Genomic DNA, 23911 nt, shown 5'->3' on the forward strand with positions numbered 1-23911 from the left:
AGAGTGGCAGTGCTGAGAAATGAGTTATTACCAGGTTAATACTAGAGATGCTCACTGACCCTCGTGAACTGGTTTTGGTTTTGGATCTGGATTAGCTTCATGTTTTGGTTTTGGTTTTGGCAAAACCGCCCTCGTGTGATTTGGTTTTGGATTTGTATTTTTTAGAAAAATTCATAAAATATGCTAAAATCACAAAATGTTGCTCTTTTTTTGTTTCCACATTATTATTAACCTCAATAACACTAATTTCAAGTCATTTGCAGTCAATTTTGACCACCTCACAGGTCACAATATTATTTTCATACACTTTTGGACAAATACTGCAGCGACCTGGCTGGATGCTAAGCGACAGAGCAATGACTCAAACACACGGCAGTTCCTACCACATATAGGAAACATTGCCACACAGCAGTGTCAGTAAAGAAAGGTGGTACAAGATGGAATTGTCCTTGGATCATGAAATCAGTTATGGTTCATTTGATCGCTCCACCTGTTCCTTGGATAACTGTGGTAATTCTACAGCTAATATATGGCGACGAGCACTGACCACCCCGGGATGCGTGCATTTATCAGACCAAGTCAAATCCAGGGATTTGTGTCATTTCTAAATCTGAACATACATTTTCCTCTACTGCCTTACTGTTCTCTTCCTGCTCAGCTTCTACACGTAAAAGTATTTGGACACCACTTTTGAAGTCCAAATGACAAGGTCTTGCTTGGTCACGACTGACCTTATTAGAAGATGCCTCAGTGATAGTTGCAGAACTCGCACTCATAAAGAAAGGCAAAGGCCTCATTCTTTCTTTGCCACTGTGTGTGTAGAATGACATTTTGCCAATTTTATTTTTTTCTGCAGATAACTTTGCCTGGATTACAGGTCTTTTTTTCTTGATCAAGGTAAAAGGTGTTTTTTTACATTTTTGTTTCCCCGACTTAAAAACCCTATGCACTTTTACATAGGCTTTACCAGATGACATTACTATAATCATGACTGGTGGCAGCAGCTGCTTGGTGCTCCTGCTCTTCTGTGTACTGCTGTGAATCCATTTTGATAACACCGTACACTTTGACTGCATATTCAGAAGAAAAGACTTCCAGCCCTAATATTTGTATTTCAGCAATGACAATTAGCAATAAAGCTCTCCTCTTTGTGTGTTACCTATATAACACTGTACATTATGGGACTGCAGATTTAGAAGACCAAGCCTGCCCTATTAATTCTATTTCAGCAATGACAATTAGCAATGGAGCTCTCCTGAATGTCACTGTAGATTTTGAAAAACACTGCTACCCCCTCCTCTTTCTATTCTACCTATATTGCTGCCCAAGTGCTCTACAGACTGTGCTTCCCCTTCTGTGTCTCTCCTGTAAAATGGCACTGGATCGCCGTGGAGGGCGGTACTTATAGAATCCAAAACTCGCGAGATCCGATGACGTAACAATGACGTTTTGTCTCGTTTAAAATTCAGAAAAAGCGCGAAAGTACGCCGGCTCGGTATTCAGATATGCTAAGTTAGGTATGTTCGGCTCTCGGGGAACCGAGCCTGAGCATCTCTAGTTAATACTCTCTGCTCTCACTGTGGACACACTATAGACAGAGCTGTATTTAGACTCTATGACCCCCTTATGCCATTAGATTGATGACATCCCAAAGGAGGGATGAAGTGAAGGACTTGTGTTGCAGCAGTTCTTAATGTACCAGTCATTGTGACAATCTCTCTACCAATTATTAGCAAAAAAAATAGTAAAGGAACCAGTCTGTCACTAAAACATGAGGCATATTTTCCTGAGTCGGTAACAAACATTACAGATCAGTAAACGTATGACAACGTCTGACAGCACTAAAGTTCACATAGCATTTTACAGTGTCAGTAAATCAAGTCGATTGTCACCACATATTTTATTAAATTGTTTGTAAAGAAAATTTTCAAGGGCTGACAACCCTGAGGAGCACACTAATAAATATGTCTCTGTGTAACATAAGCACATTGGTAAAGAATCAAACCTGGTATTAACGGCAAATATAGAGCCGGATCCTTTTATTTACCTGGGGGGAGATCCAATTCAGTGCAATGTGTCTCCAGAATGGTCCACGGAGACACATCACGCCAATTTTGAGGCTGAAATCTCAGCTGATTCCATACCGTAATAGCAGACAATGTGCACAGCCAATTAAATCTCCCCCATTGATTGTTTTTTTTTTAAATAATTTATTAATTCTGCACAAGTAACTGCAATAGTGATTAAGTGAAAATTTTGGTAGCAGAACATTTTGTACTGGGTACATTGTATAGCCCTAGCATTTTGCACGTGCCCGCTGGAGGGTAGTTGAGGAAATAAAACACACTGTAACATAAGACAATTAAAAGAAAAAAGAAAACAGTCATAAATGAATCAAAATTTTACAAATCAATTATATATTACAAGTAATATAAAAACTAATAATTTGAAAAAAATTTAGTGTTTGTGTTACAGTCCAAACATAGCCGCCTCTTACACAGGGTAACACCCCCACTGAACACCCACCTCCCCCACAGAGGTATCCGAGATCCCCTTCTACATATAATGCACTCACTCCAGCCCGATCAACAGGAAGAGGCGCCTGGACCCCATTGTCCTAATCTTTATAACCAACATTTATTAAAGGGAAGAGTTTGTTACATGGACAGTAATACATATGGGCATGGTGTAAAGATTCTTATTTCTATGCACATTCACATTTGTTCATATAAACTGCTATACTACTTCCTTTTCCAAGGTAAAATAAAACCAAACACTGAAATACCCCTGGTTTACTCAGCACAGACAAATCAGAAAAACACATAATTTTAAAAATATATCATTTTCCAGAATCTTTCAAAAGCAGCAGTGCACAGACATGAAAAAGTTCTATGGCTGGTCTGCTTGTAAGGTGCGGGTCCTGTGGAAGCTTAGCACTGCATCTTAGTTTAAAGGGTCCTTATGTTGTCAGGTGGAGCTTCCTCCAGAAAAGTAGCAACATATTAATTTTTTGTTACTTTAATTTCTTCTTTGGCAGTGTAGTAACAAAAGTTACCAAATGTCTCATGTGTAACGTTTAAAACTTATTAAAAGGGAAATATCTTGATAATTAATTATGCAATCTATGTAGTCGCACTGTGGGACAGAGATAGGCTGTGATTCCAAACAAGCGCTGCTGGCACTTCTAGTTCCACAACAGCTGGAGAACCACAGGTTGTGTGAGGCTGCTCCAGAGTAATAGACTTTTTTTGGCTCATAAATTGGACATTTTATTAAAAACTAGCGTTAGGGAAGATTTCCTATTGCCAGTTATAGCAGTGATATAAAACCTCCTACTGCCATAACTTACTAATAAAAAAATCGCCAGGGCAGTCTCCAGGGCTATGTGCATGTGTGACCCAGCTAGCAGGGTTATGTATGCACAGGGGAACTGAGAGACCAGATTTGGGCTTTCAGTTCCACTTGTACATTAAAAATATAGATAAAAAAATTGTAAAAAAAATATTAAATTTAAAAAAATGCTTTATTTAATTAATAAATATTTTTTTAATTCATTATTTTCTGCTATACCCAGAAGAAGGGTTGTGGCAGTACATTCTTTGTATGGGGAAGTTATCGCTGGAAAACCCCAGCAAATCTCACAATCGGCGGGGGTTAGATAGACAGGGAGAAGCCCTATCTCCAGAGACAACATCCAGTTTTGACAGTCATATGGATTTTTTCACTTTGATAAATAGAGTCAGTAGAGCAGTCTTTCCCAAACCCAGTACTCAAGGACCCCTAACAGTGCAGGTTTTCCAGGTCACCTGTGGATCTTTCAAAATGTGTCAGTCAGTAATGAATACACCTGTGCTCCAGCAAAGAGATATAGAAAACATGCACTGTTGGGGGTCTCTGAGGACTGGGTTTGGGTACCACTGCAATAGAGTTCTTTGTAACATGGTGCAAACATCAATGTGCTGTTACCTATAGCAGCCAGAGACCTATTACTCTTAAGCAGTGTAGTGGAGTCTAATGGAAGTTGATATCTGATTGGTTGTGATAAGTTACAGCACACGATTAAAAAAACCCTTTATAACCATACTTGCCTACTCTCCCAGCATGTCTGGGAGACTCACATACAGTATATCCTCCCACATCCTGCCCACTTTCTAGTAAAGTGGACAGGAAGGGGGCCTAGATGACACAATTCACGATTATGCTGTTAGCTGTGTGTGTGGACCAAAATGATGAGATTCCCCCCTCCCGCATGCACTAGACAACTGACCTCCCGTCCAGGATCTCTTGACAAAGGAGTTTGCTAAGGTTGGCAAGTACTTTTATAGTTAGTTAATGGTTAATGAAAGAGACATTTTCACATTCTAAATAAATACCTTTGTTTGGACTGAACAGTTCTTTATGTAGGAGATCAAAAATAAAAATAAAAAAAAAACCAGTTACAAAACACCAAGAGCACAGTAAAAAGAATAAACCCAAAGCTTCTCCTGCTGTAAGCAGTCCAGCCTGAGAAGCGGCTTATAACTTCAAAGATCTTCTTTTCTCTTCTTGATAATTTCTCTGACAATAGTCACCACTTCATTCTTTATATTCGCAATGTGTTCCTCAGGTTTCCAAATTTTCACCACTTGACCTTGCGGGTTAACCAAATATTTCCAAAAGTTCCATTTTGGCTCTTTTTTTGTTGAATCTAAACAAAATAAAATAAATAAGAAAATGGTTATGAATTTATAGAAATATTTTTTTTCTATTATTTATTAATTTTGCTCAAAAGCAAAACAAGCAAATTGTAAAAAGACTAATAACAGAAAATGGGCACACATCTTTAAACGCAATAGTAGGTTGGTCCCATATGGGTAACCAAGGAAGGATGGAAGAATACCTTTCACCATATACTATTACATACCAAACTTTAACATTTGCAGACTTCTGTAGACTCTGCTTGGAGTTCATTTACAAATGAAGGATTGATATTTGACATGATTAGAAGATTACAGAACTTTCTTGACTGTTTAGTAATGTAGTACCATAAATTACTGGGAAGTAATGTCACACTTTTACATTGAAAGGTCTCACCTCACAATGGTTGGTGTATGTCACTTTTTCAAACCCACAGTTTAGTAAATATACCCCCTTGAGTGATTACAAAGACCTAATCAACACTATAATTATCTTTTAATCTATATGGACCACACATTGTTTCTTGGTGACAGCCACCTGTCACTAAGACCTTTAGCTTATTACCTTCTAAAGGAGAATAAACGGAACTGGCACAATTATTTAGTATCCACAGACTGTCTCATTGATTCATGTATTAATAACGATCTGAGTTGTCTTTAGTAAGTGTTATTTATATCTGTGTTTACCTATTAGGCTTGATACAAAGTATAAAGTATTTAGTGTAATAATATATGATGTATTTATACAATTTTATTTATGTTTTATAACAATACATTTTGATATGTTTCATTTACAACCTCACGTTTGTATTATTGGGAGCCCAGTGTTGCCGGTATTCAGCGCAGTTTTTTGTTTTGTTATTGATATTTAGCTCACTCTGTGAAGCTGCATCACAGATTAATATTGTATTCTTAACACTACAGATTAATAAATTATCATTATATATTGCTGCATAATGTGATATATAATGAAGTACCTCTGCTTTTTACTATGCGAGGCTGCGAGCCCCCAGTGAAAACCCCTTCCTTGGCAATGGTCATCATCAGCGCCAGGAGGAAAAACTATTGCGCATGCCTGGCTAGCGTCCACGCATGCACTAGTGACTTAACCCAACAGGGGACCCAGCGAACCCTCCCCTGCGGTAATAGACCCCATTGACCAGGTCAGCTAATGCCATCCTGAGATACAGTTTCTGTCTCCATAGAGGTCTATAGGGACGGTTTTAAGGTCCAGTAACTAGGAATCTCTGATTTCTCCAGGGTTAGTTATTTGTTAAATAAAAAAAATATAAGTGAATAGCTCTGTTAAATAGACCCCTATGCACAAGCCTTTCTTCTGTGATTTTTAGATTTTGGCTAAGTTGGTTTAAATTGCAAAGTATGTTAAAAAATAACCCAAATAAACTTAGGAACAGATGCAAACTATTGATCTACTTTTCACAGAACATCTGGACAGACAACCTATTTATATTGATATATGCCCTTATGCAGATGGTGCAAACCTACTAAGCACTATAGATGTGTCAGATTGTACCACAATAGTGCACCCACCATTCTATTGCACTTGTAGTGTGAAGGGGTGAAGTGTGTACAGAGCAATCAATCGAATCACCATGCGACTTAAACACACTGTTTGTCTCAAAGAGACACATCTGTATATTCTTCCCATGTTTTCCTACTAATTGTGACAAGATGTATTCAAGTTTGTTTTCAATAGTTAACACTGATTTTGAAACCAGTATTTTTAATTTCATTTCTCAAGTTTAGCAGCTTAGAATATCTGAAAAGTACACATAGCATTATATATTATTATCTTACATTTATAAGTCACCACAAGGGTTCCACAGCGCATGGGGTTACAATATGCTACAAAATTAAAAAAAAACATACCTACAAATGTGACAAAATGATATAAATACAAATTAAATAATTACGTAAAAAGCAAACACTAGGAGAGAGGGACCTACTCATGAGTACTTACATTGTAGATAGGCATAGTGGCTTATTTAATAGAATGTTCTATCAACGATTTTTAAACAACTTTGATGTTTTGGTTTGTACATATCCTGCTGTAACTTTTAATAAATACATTGCTATCTTCCTGGTTTCCTTCTGTGGTTTTCATCAAGGGTTTAATATATATTAGGCAAAGTTTTTCATCTGGTTGTCCTTGGGCATTACTCAGCTCTGCTCTGTGCATTGGATTCCACTGAAATTCAAAGCTGTTTTATGTCATATCCAAGGGCAATGAACATAAGCAACTTTGAGCATCTTTGATGAAAAACACAGAAGGAAGGAAGCCAGAAAGATAAACCATATGTAAGAGAAATACAGAAGGGCGGGAAAAAACTTGAATATCACAAGTACACTTACCCACAAGGAAACGGAACGCAGGTTCCGCTTCAGAACCTAGAATTTTTATTTTGCTGAATACTGGGAACGTTACTCCGTAGTTTCCGCTAACAAATTTTTGTATCTCACGGTTTGTATTTGGCTCTCCCTCTCCAAACTGATTGCAGGGGAAAGCGAGGACAGTGAAGTGGGACGGCCCAAAATCCCTGTGCAGTTCCTGCAGTGCTCTGTAGTTTACATCTGTGTGCTGACATTCACTCGCCACGTTTACAACCAGAGATGCCTGCAGGAGAATAGAGACCAGAAAACTCTTTGTGATGACACTGTGGCACTGCAATAATTGTATATTATTATTATTATTATTATTATTATTATTAACATTTATTTATAAAAGGCCAGCATATTCTGTAGCACTTTACAAATGCATACATCTCACTTCTATGAGATATGCCATATTTCATCCATCATCATCGTCATCAACATTTATTTATGTAGCGCCAGCAAATTCCGTAGCGCTTTACAATTGGGATCCATTTTTGACAAATAGGATTCTCACATGTCTGTCCATGGCCTGGCTATGGTATTTAACCATAAAATCCACATAGATTGTATCAATGGTCCAAGAAACAACTTTATCCTGCGTGTGCTAAATATATCCCCAAATAAACAGTCCTGATACAGCTATTATTTACCTTAATGTGGCTTTAGCACTTTCTGTAATGTTGCACATTAACAGATTACTAACTCCGCTCACTCTATATATTCATGTATTCATGCATACACAGTACAATATATATATATATATATATATATATATATATATATATATATATATATATATATATATACATATACATATACACACACACACACACACACACATATATATTGACACGGATACCCTGCTTGTGTGATCTTGTCACACTATAAACAGCTCAATATTCCCTTATATGTGCTATGTGTTGCAAAGAGTTTGCATTTAAATACTTAATGGCAATCTGTTCATTGACAATGTTATATATTGTTAAGTCCAGTAAGTAAAGCCAGCCCGAGATGCATGCATTGAATATGTACTTACTTTGCCTCTGTATTTGCTCAGTGAAACTGTTCTCCCCACGGAATCCTTCACTTCATACGAGTAAAAGTCTTTCACTTTGGGCTTAAAAAGCTTTAACTGTAAAATAAACAGTAGTGTTGTACATAGAATCATGGAGAAGAAAACAATGAATACTTTAGCCTTTGGGGAAGAACATTTTAAGGGGTAAGGAGGTGGCAGAGTCTCCATTTTGGAGATTTTGCAGGGAAGTTTCAGCAAGTCCCAGGAATGTAGTTTGGGGAGGAGCAGAGAGACTGTAACTGGAAACCAGACGCTTTCTCAGCCCACTGGAAAACACAGAGGACAATTTGCCCCCCAGCCAGATATTTAGCGTACCATTTGTGTTGTTTAGGAACAACACAATACACTATTACTATACATAAGTCCAGTCATTTTGATCATTGGTGTTACTTTTTATAAAATTTTATAAATATATATATATATATATATATATATATATATATATATATATATATCAGCCTGATTCATTAAGGAAAGTGAAAAAGTAATGGGCAAAACCATGTCGCATTGGAGGGGGGGGGACTAAATTTAAAATGTGGGGACAGATTTATAGTTGGGGTAGGGCATATCCTAGATCAACTTTACATTTCAGTGTACAAATAAAGCTATCAAGTATTTGTGTGCTACACTAAAAAGCAGCCAGTATTTTCCTTATGTGAAAAATAATAAACTAAATGATGCCCCTTGCATTGTAACATGGTTTTGTCCAGGAGCAAATTTACTCCTTTTCTTGCTTCTCCTTAATGAATTATGCCCATTGTGTCTTTTCATGGCCTGATTGGGCCCTAGGGCAGAAATCAGGATGGGACCCTCTACTGGCTCAATGACTCGTTGCATTTTCACTTTCCCCAATGTTTGTCATAGTGCACATACCACATTGCCATCTAAATTTATTTATTGACAGTTATTTATTGATAGTTATTCATATAGCATCTACATATTACAAGGTGCTTTACAGATAATATATTATAGAGATCCCCTTGCACAGAGCCCACCTCTTTTTACTGCAGTGGATGGAAGATGCATTGGTGCGTTGCTGACCATACCTGCAAGTTTCCCCCCAGTGCCTCTTGGATCCTGAGCTCTTGCCACATGTTCACTAAACCAGAGTTGACCTAATATGCCTGCATAGCAGCTGCCAGGTTTGGCTGGAAAATTTTAGCCTGGGGTTCAAGAATCGGCTCAGCAGCCTATTGGGATCATTTTACAGGAAAATAAATTGCAGTTAGTCCAGTGACCCAACCCAAGGTAGCCCACTTTGGAAACAGCCCAGGGAGCAGATGCGGCCCTGCCCAGCCAGCTCCTGGCCATCTCCAATGTCAGGAATTCAAAGATAAACTATACCTGGTAGTCTGCACCATGGTGCCATGTACACAAAGTTGAGGTCATTCTGTTCCCAAGTATAATACTCTGACCTACATCTGCTGCTAAGTATAGACCTTGAGCCATATCTGATGCAGGTGCAGGATTAGTTATATTGGAGGCAGGGGCAAAGGTAGGATTTCTACATGGGGGTTTCCATATATGATGTATACTGTATAGTGTGAATACAATGTGTGTGTGTGTGTGTATGTGTGTGTGTGTGTGTGTGTGTGTGTGTGTATGTATATATACATATATATATATATATATATATATATATATATTGGTTTTGGATCTGTATTTTTTAGAAAAAATAGCTAAAACATGCTAAAATCACATAATTTTGCTTTTTTTTGTTTCTACATTATTATTAACCTTAATAACACTAATTTACAGTCAATTTTGAACACCTCACAGGTCACAATATTATTTTCATCCACTTTCGGACAAAGACTGCATCGAGCTGGCTGGATGCTAAGCGAAAGAGCAACTACACAAACACACGGCAGTTCAAAGCACATCTAGGAAACATTGCCACACAGCAGTAGCAGAAAAGAAAAGTGGTGCAAGATGGAAATGTCCTTGGGCCTTCCCACCCACCTTTATGTAAGATATTGTAAAGGACATGTACAGTTTAACAAATCAAGTGCTCCAGCGACAAGGAGTGCAACTTTTATGGCTGAAGTGCTTGGTCTGTTAGGGCCCCCTCAAAACCATCTAACAATGGGCTTAAGGCATCTAAGCAAACAGTGCTGTTAATAAACTCTACTGTGGCAAGTCATGCACCAGTGGAAGCAGTTCTTGCCAGTGATAAGAAGAAGGCCATTGTCATGCCTGGGCATCAGACCAAAAAAAACCACCTCTTATGTGTGGAATTATTTTTACCCAAATCCTAACAACAGTTGTCTAGCCATTTGTAGCATTGTAAAGCCACAGTCAGTAGAGGTAGGGACCTTAACCATCTAGGAACCTCATCTATGTTAAGCCATTTGAAGCGAGTTCATGGAAAACTCTTGGGAAATTCAGAAACTTATGCTAAAAAATAACAACAAGCAGTCCAGCATCAGCTTTCTCCTTTCTCTCAGCTAGGTCCCAGCACCTGCAATCTACACCCCCAACACCTTCATAATCAATATCCTCACAAGTGATCGGAGTTAGTCCTGCATCCAAGTTGCTAAGGCGAGATGACTCCTCCCCTATCCAGGACTCCTCAGAAGAATCCTTGAGCGTTAGGCCCACTGCTGCTGCTCCTGCTGCTTGGGGTGGATCTTCAACCCAGAAGCAGACAAATAAGAAGGCTACTAGTAGTTTACAACAATTGACTGTTAAACAATCCTTTGCAAGAGGAAGCAAGTATGGCAGCTGCCACCCAGTCGCACAGCGGATCACAGGTGCCATGGTGACTATACTAGTATTAGATCTGCTTCCAATATCCACCATTAATGCAGCAGGAGTAAGACAGCTAATTGAGGTCTTCTGTCCCCATTACCAAATTCCATCTCAACACCATTTTACTAGACAAGTAATTCCTCACCTGTTTGAAAAACTAAGAGATGTCATTGCAACATGGCTTATCCTGCTTGGACTCTTCTGAGGATATGTGATTTCTGATAACGCCACCAATATTGTTAGAGCATTACAACCGGGGAATTCCATCACATTCCCTGTTTTGCTCACACAATTAACTTGGTGGTACAGAACTTTTTAAAAAATGATATTAACATGCAGGAGATGCTGTCTGTGTCCCTAAATATTTCGGGTCATTTTCAACATTCTGCAATAGCATGTAGGAGAATGCAGCAGCTGCAAGAAGAATAGAATTTGAGGGGGAATGTACTTTAGTCCAGCCCAGTGGAGAATACTTTCAGTGTTGTGCAAGGTGCTTAAGCCACTCGAAGTAGTCACCTGTGAAGAGAGTGAAGACACTGTTAGCTTGAGTCAAGTGATTCCCCTAATTAGACTTTTTGAAAAGCAGCTAGAGAGATTGAAGGAGGAAATGAAACAATCAATTCCGCTAACTATGTTGGACTTGTAGATTAAGTACTTTATTCACTTCGCCAGGATCCATTGTCAGCATCTTGAAATCGGATCACTACATTTTAGCAACTGTGCTTGATCCTAGGTTTAAGAGCTATGTCTTCTCTTTCTTTCCAACTGACCCAGAGCTCAAGAGATGCAATGAGCTCCTGGTCAGCAAGGTGACAGCTCAAGTGGTACATGACACAAAAACGTCTCCTCCTTCAGTTTCTTTGGCACCTGCTTCTAGGAAAAACTTAGCTTTCCCAAGATACCCAGTGGTGATGCAGATGAGTCAGCACAACATTTTGACATTTGGTCTGGTCTAAAAGAATTGCCCAAAAATCATGACAGCTCTGTAGTAAAATGAACTACAAATTGCATGTGGAAGACCATTACTGGCAATTACATCAAAGTACACAGACTTCTGTGATGGTGGATTTCAGCAGGGATGAAGTAGTATTGTTTGAGGATGATGTACACACTGATGATGGTAAATATGATGACAGTGTAGATTGCAGGTGCTAAGATCTAGCGGAGAGAAGGGAGCTAGCTGATGCTGGTATGCTTGATAATATTTTGGGTAGAATGGCATGTTGGCAATTTTATGTTTTTTTCCAGTAAACTTTCACCTTTATTAGAGAGGTGTTTTTTTCTTTAAAAAGGTTTCTATTTACATTTTTGTTTCCTTGACTTAAAACCACTATGCACTTGAACATAGGCTTTAGCACATGAGGTAGAGGGATTAGTATAATCATGACTGAGGCTAGAGAGTGACAAGAACAATGTGACTGAAGACTGGAGAGTGACAAGGACACTGCAACCTCTCCTGTTTCTGTATGAGCTATGGCACACTAAAATGTCATGGTAGACTTTTAAAAACACTGCCAGCCTTATTATTTGAATTTCTGTTTCAGCACTGAACACTGCCACCTCTCCTATTTCTGGGTGAGCTTTGGCATAGTACAATGTGACTGCAGATTTTGAAGCACACAGCCAGCCCTATTTTTTCTATTTCAGCAATGACAATTAGCAATGGAGCTCTCCTGTTTGTGTGTGAGTTATATAACACAATACAATGTGACTGCAGATTTAGAGCAAGACTGCCAGCCCTATTATTTGTATTTCAACAATGACAATTAGCAATGGCGCAGTGGAGCTCTCCTTTTTCTGTGTGAGCTATAACTCAGTAGAATGTCACTAGAGACTTTGAAGAACACTGCTACCTCTCCTCTTTCTTTTCTAGCTATCACACTGCCCAACTGCACTAGAGACTGCCAAGAACTGTGCTACCCCTTCTGTGTCTCTCTGTGAAATGGCGCTGAATCACCGTGGAGGGCGGTACTTACAGAATCCAAAACTTGTGAGATCCGACAATGTAACTATGAGGTTTTGCCTTGTTTTCAATTCCGAGGGCTCGTGAAAGTACCGAGCTGGCTCGACTCGGCTTGGTACTCGGAGGTTTGGGTGGGCTCGGTTCTAAGAGAACCGAGGCCGACCATCTCTACTTCAAACCGTATTCAAAATTTGTCGGTTTGCAAACCGCTTACAGGAAAGGCCTTTGCAAATGCTGACCTTCATCTGTTTAACCCAAGGCTCTCATGCATCCCCATTTTCCCAGAACAATTCCAACATTTTAATTAGTAGATTTCTAGATTTGTTTTAATGCATTTAGAACTCAGAGGAAAACATGAGTGTCTTTAATTGATTGAGTCAACCATGCATTTTCTATTTACTTATATGTTTCAAGTTTGCAATTGTTTCCAATCCTATTTATTCTTTCTTCAGGGGTATAATCTAATGTCGGTATAATCTGCTTTATCACAAAAAGATATTTTATCTGTTTTGACACAGATCATGTCTTCTATTTAATTTCTAGTTTAGCATTATACTTATCTAGTAATTTATTTAATCTTACTTTTAGACACCAGAGTTTGGAAAGGTTTCTTATTCCAGATTCAAAAGAAGCATACTGAGAAGACATGCACACCAGATTCACGTAGCTAGTAGCCCAATCTCCACAAGATGGCACTATTGTCAAGATCCAAACCTAGAACACCCATCTAATCATTCATCCACTGAACTATCCCTGAGTTCCTCTGATGAGCTTTGCCGGACACCAGAAAAATTTGTATTACTACCATGTAAGTGTCATATATGCCATTATTTAGAGCGATGCTTATGTATTATAAGCTACATTATTGTAGTAACATGATAGCTTATTTCAACAGGTATTTGAACTACAGTGTATACTCCCATATTATAGCATAGATTTACAGTTTCTGCCAATGTTTCAGACCTGACAGATGTATCCAGTACGAGTAATCCTGACTGTGATTCTACACCACCCAGATCAGATGATGCTGATTCCCACGACCTACCTAAGAAATCCATCAGGAGGCGTCTGCATCAGAAGTTGACATTTTTCCACCCCCAGGTACACCCTGAAAACAATGATACCAGTAAGGAAAGAAACACAAGTCAGCACTATACTACCGCTGACAACATGTGTTCAAATTGTAGCAAGGGCCATTTCTTCAGGGCTACCAATGGAACTTGAATCAGAAAAGTCTGTACAAGGGAGAAATTACTTCTCTTTTATAAAAGCCATATGCTTTTAGGATCTTAATTTTCTTAAATAAATCTTAGATTTAAACATTAGCCTAAATCTTTCCCCAAAATCTAATCCTTTCACAAGTTGTACACTTATTCCAAGAACTATAACTAAGATTAGCCTAATTGTACGCTTAATTTACACATGAAACCTATCCCAGAAGAGCTCTTATATTGCCTCCAAAAAATTTTAAAAAACAAAACAACAAAATCAGCCCAAGACTCTACAATCTGGGATTGTCAACATGATGGCTTAGTGGTTAGCACTTCTGCCTCACAGCAATGGTCAAGTCCCGACCATGGCCTTATCTGTGTGGAGTTTGTATGTTCTCCCCGTGTTTGCGTGGGTTTCCTCCGGGTACTCCAGTTTCCTCCCAAACTCCAAAAACATACAGGTAGGTTAATTTGCTGCTATCAAATTGACCCTAGCCTTTCTCTCTCTCTCTCCCTATAACCGTATATTAGGGAATTTAGACTGTAAGCTCCAGTGGGGCAGGGACTGATGTGAGTGAGTTCTCTGTACAGCGCTGCAGAACTATGGCGCTATATAAATAGTTGATGATGATGATGGTACTAATGGATCAGCAGAAAGCTCTGTGAAATATGTGGTACTTTACTTATAAACAATAATTATATATATATGTGATAAAACATTTGTCTAATCTTTTGCTACTGGGTAAAATGTTAATTAGGTAAAAGTAACTATCAAAATAATTTCGGAGAAGTTTGCCAGTATTTTACTAATATCTTAAGGATATTTAATTCAATATGCTTCCAAATGAAAGCCCTAAGTCTTCCAAAATAATCAATCTATACATTTAATTACCAAAAATTATTCTGCCCATTAAGGTGGAATTTACCTTTGGTCATGAAGGGGTTAAAGCCAGGGCCTGATCAACCACTAGGCTGACCAGGCTGCATTTTTTCGGGGTGGGGGTGGGGGAGGGGGGGGGGGGTCGCCGCTGGGGATCGCCGCGGGGGGGGTGGAGGGCTCGACGATCAAAAGCATTGGTGGTCAGTGGTTAGCAACACACAGCCAATTGCCAGGCTGCCTGTTGCTGTGCAGCAGACAGGAAGCAGGACGTCTTCACTTCCTATCTGCTGATCTGAGGAGAGGAGCGACGCTGGCACAACTACAGGTAAGTGAAGGGGGAACTGCCCTGCATATCTATAGGGAGGAGGGGGAACTGCCCTGCATATCTATAGGGAGGGGGGGGGAACTGCCCTGCATATCTATAGGGAGGGAGAGGGGGGACTGTCATGCATATGTATAGGGAGGGAGAGGGGGACTGTCATACAAATCTATAGGGTGGGAGGGGGGGCTGCCATGAAAATCTACAGGGAGGTAGAGAGGTTGATATGTATGAAGGAGGGCAGAGGAGGGGGGCTGATATATGTGACTGGGGGAGTTTTGATGTGACGGGGGGGGGTAGCTAGCTAGCAGAGTGGAGGTAAGGAAAATAGCTGCAAGGGGGATGGATGCAGGGTGGGAGGTAAAGAAAATGGCTGCAGCAGGGGTTAAGGAAAATGGCTGTGCGGGGGGGGGGGGTTGTGGTTAAGGAAAATGGCTGCAGGGGGTATTTAAAAAATAGAGCAGCTTTGGGGGGCAGAATCTCATGATTGTGTGGTGGTCACATGGGTGGTCTCAGCAATCACTAGAATACTAAATATTAGTGAGATGGGGCTGGTAGAGGTTTGTATTTGATTGACAACAAATATTCAGATATTGCTTATATATGCCTGTCCAATGGGGTACTTTTAGCTGGCCATAATGGAGTGTTTTGTTTTAACTAAAGGGCCTAATCATTCAGGGTTTGCATTATAATACATTTTTGCATTTTCAAAAAAGGACGCCAACTTTCCAGAAGCCAGCGAGAGGATAACAAAGTTGCAAGAGAGAAGAGCAAGGACAGGTAAGAGACAATGGCACAATCTGTCTAAATTTGAATGCTGGAGAATACACCTGAACATTCATATTCAGGAGTGTTCCTATACACCTATATATTCGGAGGAGGGGGGGGGGCGGGGGGCGCTGCGGCCGTATTAGCCTAGGGCGGCCAGAACCCTTAATCAGGCCCTGGTTAAAGCAGACCTGGAAGTGGTTTTGTGTTTACAAACTGAAGATATACTTATCACAATTGTAATTTCCTCCTATCCTGAGCTACATTCTAGTAGGTGTGTGCAGTGCCAACAGGGGGGCGATGAGATTTACTGGAATGTAGTCACCTGACACTTTTGCTATAAGGAATGTGCTCTAATCAGCGCTAACATATAAATATGTCTGAGATTTTCACATTTGGGATTTGGAGAGTGTGTTGTAGAGTATTAGTATGCTTTTCAGGGTTGAAGAGTGACTAATTAGGTCCTAGAAATGGCCCCAGCTCCGTCATGTGCTTATTATCTTTGAATGTGTGTAACCTAGGCTGTTGTACATGACTTGTCATTTAAGATCTGACCCTGAAACTTTTGGGAAATTCAATATGAAATACATATATAAAGTAAGTTAACTTAATTATTTAAATTACAGATACTGTTTGAAGCTCTGGAAGAACAGCAGGGTGGACCTTCTAAGGCACGTGACAGTGATATCCGAATATGTGAACAAGCCACATGTACATTGAGAGGTATTATCATTCACACAGTGGTTGAATGATTTGATGTTGATTATTCTAACAATTTATTGTATATTGCAAATATACTAAGTTATACATTTATTTATACATAAGCAAGCTACACAACTATTTCATCAACTTGTGCACTGGTACCTGTTTCGTATTTACTAGTGAAACAGTAACCAGCTTAAATTAAACTGAATTGTAACTGAGGATATTATGGAGATAATGAGTACATAATTTGAGTGTATTTGTCATAGGCAGTTTTGCTAAATATGATGGAACAACCAAATCGGGCAACAAAACCTTTCCATTGTGACAGCAGTCTGAAAAATGGACGTTAATATACCAAAAAGTGTAGGGCACCGCAGTTCACACATTGCATATCCAATTGATCCAAAGAGTAGTATTGTGGCAAATACGTCATGTCCAATACAATTGGCGTATCAGTTTTTTTTGTTATGCGTTGATTGTGACAATAATATTCTTGAATGTAAGATCTTTAATGTGCGCGCTCTGGGCGACCTGTAAGGGTACCACTACATTGATGTCCTCGAGGGCGTCCTCTTGGCATGTTTGTTGTAACCAAAGCGAGAATAAGTGAATAATGAAATAACACAGCAGTCCGTGATTGAAGTCCCCGTAAGGTGCGCTGATAATGTGGCTGTATATTTTTGTCACATGTATATGTGTAATTAAAAACTGCCTTTTTTCTCTGTTAGATATTTGGTGATAACATTTGACCATATAGTTTGAAGACTGTTGTAATATGCACTTTTGCATTTTAAAAAAAGCACAGAACTTCAGCGTAGTTCCGTCCATATTCAAATCCAAATGTATCTCAATATATGTTTCCATTTGAATCTGGGTATAAGTATGTACTGCCTAAATGTTACTTGCTGTAGATACACACAACCTACTGCAGTATATGCACAATCGTTTGATCACTAAAAGGTCACCTTAAAACACATAAAAACTGTTTAAATTATAACAATAAATAACTTTTAAAAGTCTAATCATTAATAATAATAAGGATTTAAACATTTTTTTTGTATTAAATATATAAATCAAAATGCTTTTAATGCGTACTGTATATACAATGCCTTTTAATAGTCTATCTTACTTGCATACACATATTCTGTGCTATCTAGTGGCATGTATATGTGTAGTTTTGAATTCAAAGAATATGCCATGTCAGTCAACACTATCAGTCGGGACTAACACCTGCCCTGTAGCTGGTGAGAGAGATATGGCTGAAACCGGGTATACTTACGAGAAACACAGGTCCTGAATCTGCTGCATCTGTGTCGAAACAACCTCGGCACGCCCTTACTGTACATGACCTGCATTCATTCGCCCTTCCCTTCCCTCTCAAGTCCTAGGCAGTTGTAAGTAGCATTTGCATTCAGACATGAATTGCATGCAATTGCCTTCATTGATGCAAGGTCCATTTCTAAGCATGGAGAAGGAACATTTAGCAAATTTCTCTATGTGTAAAAGGACTTGAATTTGAGAAGATGGAAACAAGGTGTCAGTCTATACTTAATAGTGGGACACCTGACAGACTCACATTGTACTGGAAAGTGCATTTCTTGGTGCATATTCACTATTGTAATAAAAACATTCAAACGCACAAAAGTGACTCCTATTATAAACATAGTTGCCGACTTTTTGACTCTGTCCTCCAGGAAGACAGGTCACGTGACAGAGGTAGGAGGGGGCACCCCCACTATAAAATGCCTAAATTCACCGCTATTAATTGCGGGGGTGGGGCTTACTGATGCCATTAAGCCCTGCCCCGATATTCAATGCCGTGAATTTCTGCATTTTTTTTAGGATCCGGGAGGGTTGCCTACTCTTCCGGGAGTCCTGGAGGACTCCCCGAAATTCGGGAGCCTCCCAGAAATTCCGGGAGAGTAGGCAAGTATGATTATAAATACTCTCATGACTAATTAAACACCTGAGGCTAAACTGACCTGTCTTTTAGGAGAAAACAGGAAATTAATGAATGGGGTGGTCCTAAAGTGGCAGCACCTACTAACCCAAAAAATAATGTGGGCATGCACTGAGTTCACTAGACGGACAAATATCCACAAATAGTAAAGCTGTGCACCACACATGTTTTGTTCTTTGTAAATGACCCATACTGAGTTCCATAGCTGAGTCCACACTGTCAGAAGGGCCATCCCTTAGTACTTTATATATTTACGTTTACAGCAGGTGATCAGTTGTCTTTGCAACATGGTCATGATTCAATGATTCATGTTTTCATTATCGATGTCTAAATAAACACTGGCTTAAACACAGATGTATATAAAAGTTTTTCTGATATATAAAAGTTTTTTTCGTGATCAATATCATTTTATGATAACGTTTTCCATGGTGATTACATTGCTTGTTGAAATGTATCACAATCTAATTTAAAGAAGTGACACATATGTGACAATCTAACTAACAAGATTAAACGTGAATGGCCAAATTGTTAGGTATACCAGTCTCTAAGGTGGAAATTTGTCATCCAAAATGAGGTGTATTGTACAATTAAATTCCAGTTATACTACACTTTCCTACATTGTACACACATTGCTGTTTCAAAATGATAATGCATGTTCTTGACAAGCATAATGTTTGGGCATTGATTCCATTATGGGGGCAGCTGTCCAGCTTAAAATGTCATTGCAAATGATTGTATGATTTTGCAGATACAGGCTTTAGTATTTTTTATCTATATGTAAATATGATCGAGTACTGCAGATTTGGACCATATCCTGTTTCCAAGAGAATTACTAGAGTACTAGTTTTAACTATTGTCTTTTTTTTACTTCAAAAGGGATGCAGTGGGTCAGCTTTTTATTTTTGCTGTTATTATTTCAATAAGCACCTTGTACCCTTGTTGATATGTTCAGATTGTTTTGCACTAATGACACTTTATTTTTAAACCCCAAGGGGCATATTCAATTGTCGGGAAATCCCGCTGCGTTAAAACTACTACCGTTATTACGGTAGTAGTTAGCTGAAATCCAGCCAGAAAATTACCGTATTAACGTTTTTTCAGCGCACTATTACCGTAATAACGGTAATAGTGCGCGGACCGCGGGATTTTAGCCGTTTCCGCCGACAATTGAATACGCCCCCAATAATGTTAGATGTGACATTCTGAATTACAATTCACAAATGAAAAGCAACTTAATTAGGTTACTTTGTTCATAAGTGCTACAGTGTGTTTCAGAGTCAATTTGAAAAAGTTTAGGACTTAGCACATAACTTGGCAGTACATAAAAATATAGCTCACTTCACAGAACACTTAAATGGAGTTCTATAGAAGTGCATATTAAGTAAATAGTACACCATGCAGCACGGGGACTAAAAGAAGTCAATTCTAATGCTCTATTAAAAGCGAGAACAAAGTACAATGTTTTGTCTATTTATTTATTTTTACCAGCAAAACTTTTTAATGCCCATGTGTACTAGCTGTGATGGACACTGACTTTATCTTTCTATGTTTTAATATGTTTCAATTTAGATTGTCAACAAAGTAAGATAAAAATTTCCGTTGAAAAAAGGGAATTCTCTTCTGATAACCACTTGCAGCCAGAAGTGAAACTTCATGTCTCCGGGCTGCGGAATGATTACTGTAAGTTCCTGTAAGTTGCACTTTATTACTACATTATTATTATTATTTTATCTGTAATATCTGTGGGATCAGCAGGCAGCACTACACAGCATGTGGAACCTATGAATGGTGCTTAAAAATTACATTTCATTTTTGTTTCAAAAATAATAGTGACTAGGTTCTTGGCATCATGGTTCTGCACAACAATTCCCAAAATGATGCAGATTCAACAGAAAATAAAATGAAATGCTGCTATATACCAAGTGAGCACAGAGCAGACCTGAGAATGAGAAAAGTCACAGGCTGGCCACTGATAAGTCACATTTCACGTCTACAGTCACAATTCCAAATAGTAACATTCACATAACAATCCAGAAGAATGGGTGCCAGAAGAACTTGAAGCTTCTTATTTAAGGCTGTAGACATGCAACATTTGTCTGTTCCTTGCTGATTGGTGAATGTTGGACTAATAGGCCAATTGGCACGTCATCATCATCATCATCATTTATTTATATAGCGCCACTGATTCCGCAGCTCTGTACGAGAACTCACTCACATCAGTCCCTGCCCCATTGGAGCTTACAGTCTAAATTCCCTAACATACACACACAGACAGACAGATAGAGAAAGAGAGAGAGACTAGGGTCAATTTTGATAATAGCCAATTGACCTACTAGTATGTTTTTGGAGTGTGGGAGGAAACCGGAGCACCAGGAGGAAACCCACGCAAACACGGGGAGAACATACAAACTCCACACAGCCATGGTCGGGAATTGAATTCATGACCCCAGCGCTGTGAGGCAGAATGCTAACCACTTAGCCACCGTGCTGCCAAATCACAGAATTTCAGAATTGGCGGAACCGAATTAACCGATTCAAGTTGGGGACAATTGACCTGATCCAATTTATTAATAATAATAAATCCCCAAAGTTTGTTCTCTTTCTTGATGCTGAGAAGGCCTTTGAAAGACTTTCTTGCCAATTTATGATTCAATCTTTTTTTGAAAAAATTGTCTTGATGGGTGTATTTTTAACTAGCACACTTGCCTCATGTACTTCCCCAGCAGCCAGAATCCTGCTAAATGCCCCCCCCCCCCCCAACTCAACTTTGGTCAACATTCATAATGGTAGCTCAGGTAATTTAACCTCTGGCTGCTTAAAGACAGACAATCGGTTAAAGCCTCAAGAGATGTTCAGGGAGTAAAGGTTGGTGACTCCACCTGTAAAATATCACACTTCACAGACGATATTTCTCTCACCCTCATGCAAACTCAAATAACCCTCTCTAACCTTTAAAAGTTAAAGATTACAGCAGAGTTTCAGAATATAAGATCCATTATTTTTTTTAAATCTGATGCTACATATACCCTCATAAGATAAAATACACCTTGCCTTCTGTTGTAATCTTACATAGCAACCAAAAAAGATAAATTATCTAGGAGTCTTTATCACAGCTGCATGTGACTCACTCTATCTGGAAAATTTCCCATTACTTCTTAATAAAATTAAAAATATCTTGGACACTTCTGATAATGTTATGGCTGGGTTTAATCATTGCTATTAAAAGGAATATTCTACCAAAATGATTTATATTATTTCCACACTCTTCCAATTGCTATTTCATGATTGATATTTAGTGATGTACAAAAGACACTAAAAATTTGTATGGAATTGGAAACTCCCAAGAATCAAACAAAATCCTCAAAAAATCAAGTAAAACAGAAGGTTCAGGTTGGCTCAGATTGTAGCAACTTTCACCTCTCTAAACACGATTGCTTGGGTGGATATCGAAACAAATTAGGTCTCACCTCACTAGGTCTCACCTCCCTCTTGTCTCTCTGGCGACTTTCAAAAATGCACAGATACAGCAACGTAAATTTGATACTAACATTTACATTTGCAATGGAACTTGTGTATGATCAAATTCAACCTTTCATATGCCACCTCTCCTATTACTACCATACGGGATAACCCTGATTTCATCCAAAGATACTCTCTTAAGTCGTGGATCCACGTAGGAGTTAGATGTATAACTCACCACCACCTTATCCAGCAAAAATCTCCCCTGTTCAATCCAAGATTCTTCGAGTTTTTTTCGTATAATTTATCCCTTCAAGACAATATGCGTGAAAATTCCCTTGAGAAGAAACATCCTCTTATTCATTTATGATATGGTTTTGAGCTCTTATACAGAATCACAACAGAGACTTATTGGGAGGAGATCAGGGACAGAAGGATATGGGATATACGTTATATTACAGGTAGTACTATACCCCCAATAACCAGTGAAAAGTGGAAATTTAGAAGTGGAGGTATGGAATGTAAGTGAAAGGAATTTGATAGTTTTATAATCAATGCAGTAGGAGAAGTGAAGGTATGGTATACCAACCCACTCAACCACTGCCGATAATCTTTATAAAATGTATCCAACACCTGACTCTGCCTGTTGAAGGAAATGTGGCCACAGAGCAACTCTTTACCAAACTGTATATGGTAGTCCTGCCCCAGAATATCTCTATTGTGGGACAAGGTCCACACTATTTTAAACCCCTTGTTTGAGACCACAATACCAATTGATTTTTCTTCTTATCCCCCTTAGAACTTATATAATCACTCTATAAAACTGATCTTGCACATATTGGCAGCGTCAACATCGGTTAGCAGAGCTCACTGAAAAAAAAAAAAAACGCTTCTCCTATGTCAACTCTTGAAAACTGTATCTGGCATGTCTCATGCATGGCAAAAATCATATACTATCTCCATGACAGATATGACATCTTCACTCAAGTCTGGACTCAATGGCTCTTCCGAGATTAACAAAACAGCCCTTCCACTATTTAAAACAGAAAAAAAAAATATTTTTATGTTTTTCCCTCAAGTAGTTCACTCTAAATTAGATGAAACCTCTCTTGAATACAACAAACCATCTGACCAATTTTAACCATCACTCCACACACAATATTTGCTGTCTTGTAGAAACCCTTCCCCTTCGCTCCTTCCTTCCCACTCTTCTTGCTAGTTAGTCTTCAAAGTATATGTTGCTAACTATTATTATTTAATTATTGCATATATATTATTGTTATTTAAATAACCTGGACCATGTTAGCCTACTTAATATTGTCGTGCATTTTCTGTAATTTGTGTTAAGGGCAGAGTAGCGCGAGATCCTCAACTGCTAGAACCGCTTTGCCAGATGTAGACCTTTAGCAGCCCCCTTTCTGAGGAATTTATTAGGTTCCACAGTACTTGGTTGCCCCCAGAACTTAGACTCAGGTAGCAGCAGAGTTTGATCTAGCACCTGCCCGGTGGAGAGGACAGAACACAGTAGGAGGTAAAGAGCAACCTGGATATATTAGCAGATCTCTGAGCCAAACAGGCAAGGGTTAATGTGGAGTAGTCTGGAACTTGATTGATAGAGTGGACAGCACATGGCAGCAGGTAGTGAGCAACCAGAATGTATTTGATAGAACTCAGTCAGACAGGCAGGGATCAGGAGTAGAGAAGACAGTGGAATCCGTTGAATAAGCCAGGGGTCAGGGCAGGTAGAGAT

The 23911-nt window shown here is 38.9% G+C and overlaps 1 protein-coding gene across 2 annotated transcripts; it reads right to left on the reverse strand.

The window, feature by feature from the left end:
- Positions 1-1885: 1885 nt before the first annotated feature.
- On the reverse strand, positions 1886-8339 carry GPX8 (glutathione peroxidase 8 (putative)). 2 transcript variants are annotated; one of them, XM_075183616.1, is made up of 3 exons: positions 8107-8339; positions 7050-7311; positions 1886-4687 (listed from the first exon to the last, which is right to left on the reverse strand). In XM_075183616.1, exons 1-3 carry the CDS (start codon positions 8311-8313, stop codon positions 4524-4526), a joined length of 633 nt encoding a protein of 210 aa, XP_075039717.1. In that variant the 5' UTR covers positions 8314-8339; the 3' UTR covers positions 1886-4523. The 2 variants fall into 2 exon arrangements, with proteins under 2 accessions (XP_075039717.1, XP_075039724.1); XM_075183623.1 differs by lacking the exon at positions 7050-7311 and having other exon boundaries at positions 4520-4687.
- Positions 8340-23911: the final 15572 nt, after the last annotated feature.

The sequence above is a fragment of the Mixophyes fleayi genome, chromosome 1 (assembly GCF_038048845.1).
Source record: "Mixophyes fleayi isolate aMixFle1 chromosome 1, aMixFle1.hap1, whole genome shotgun sequence".
In the NCBI taxonomy this organism is placed as follows: domain Eukaryota; kingdom Metazoa; phylum Chordata; class Amphibia; order Anura; family Limnodynastidae; genus Mixophyes; species Mixophyes fleayi.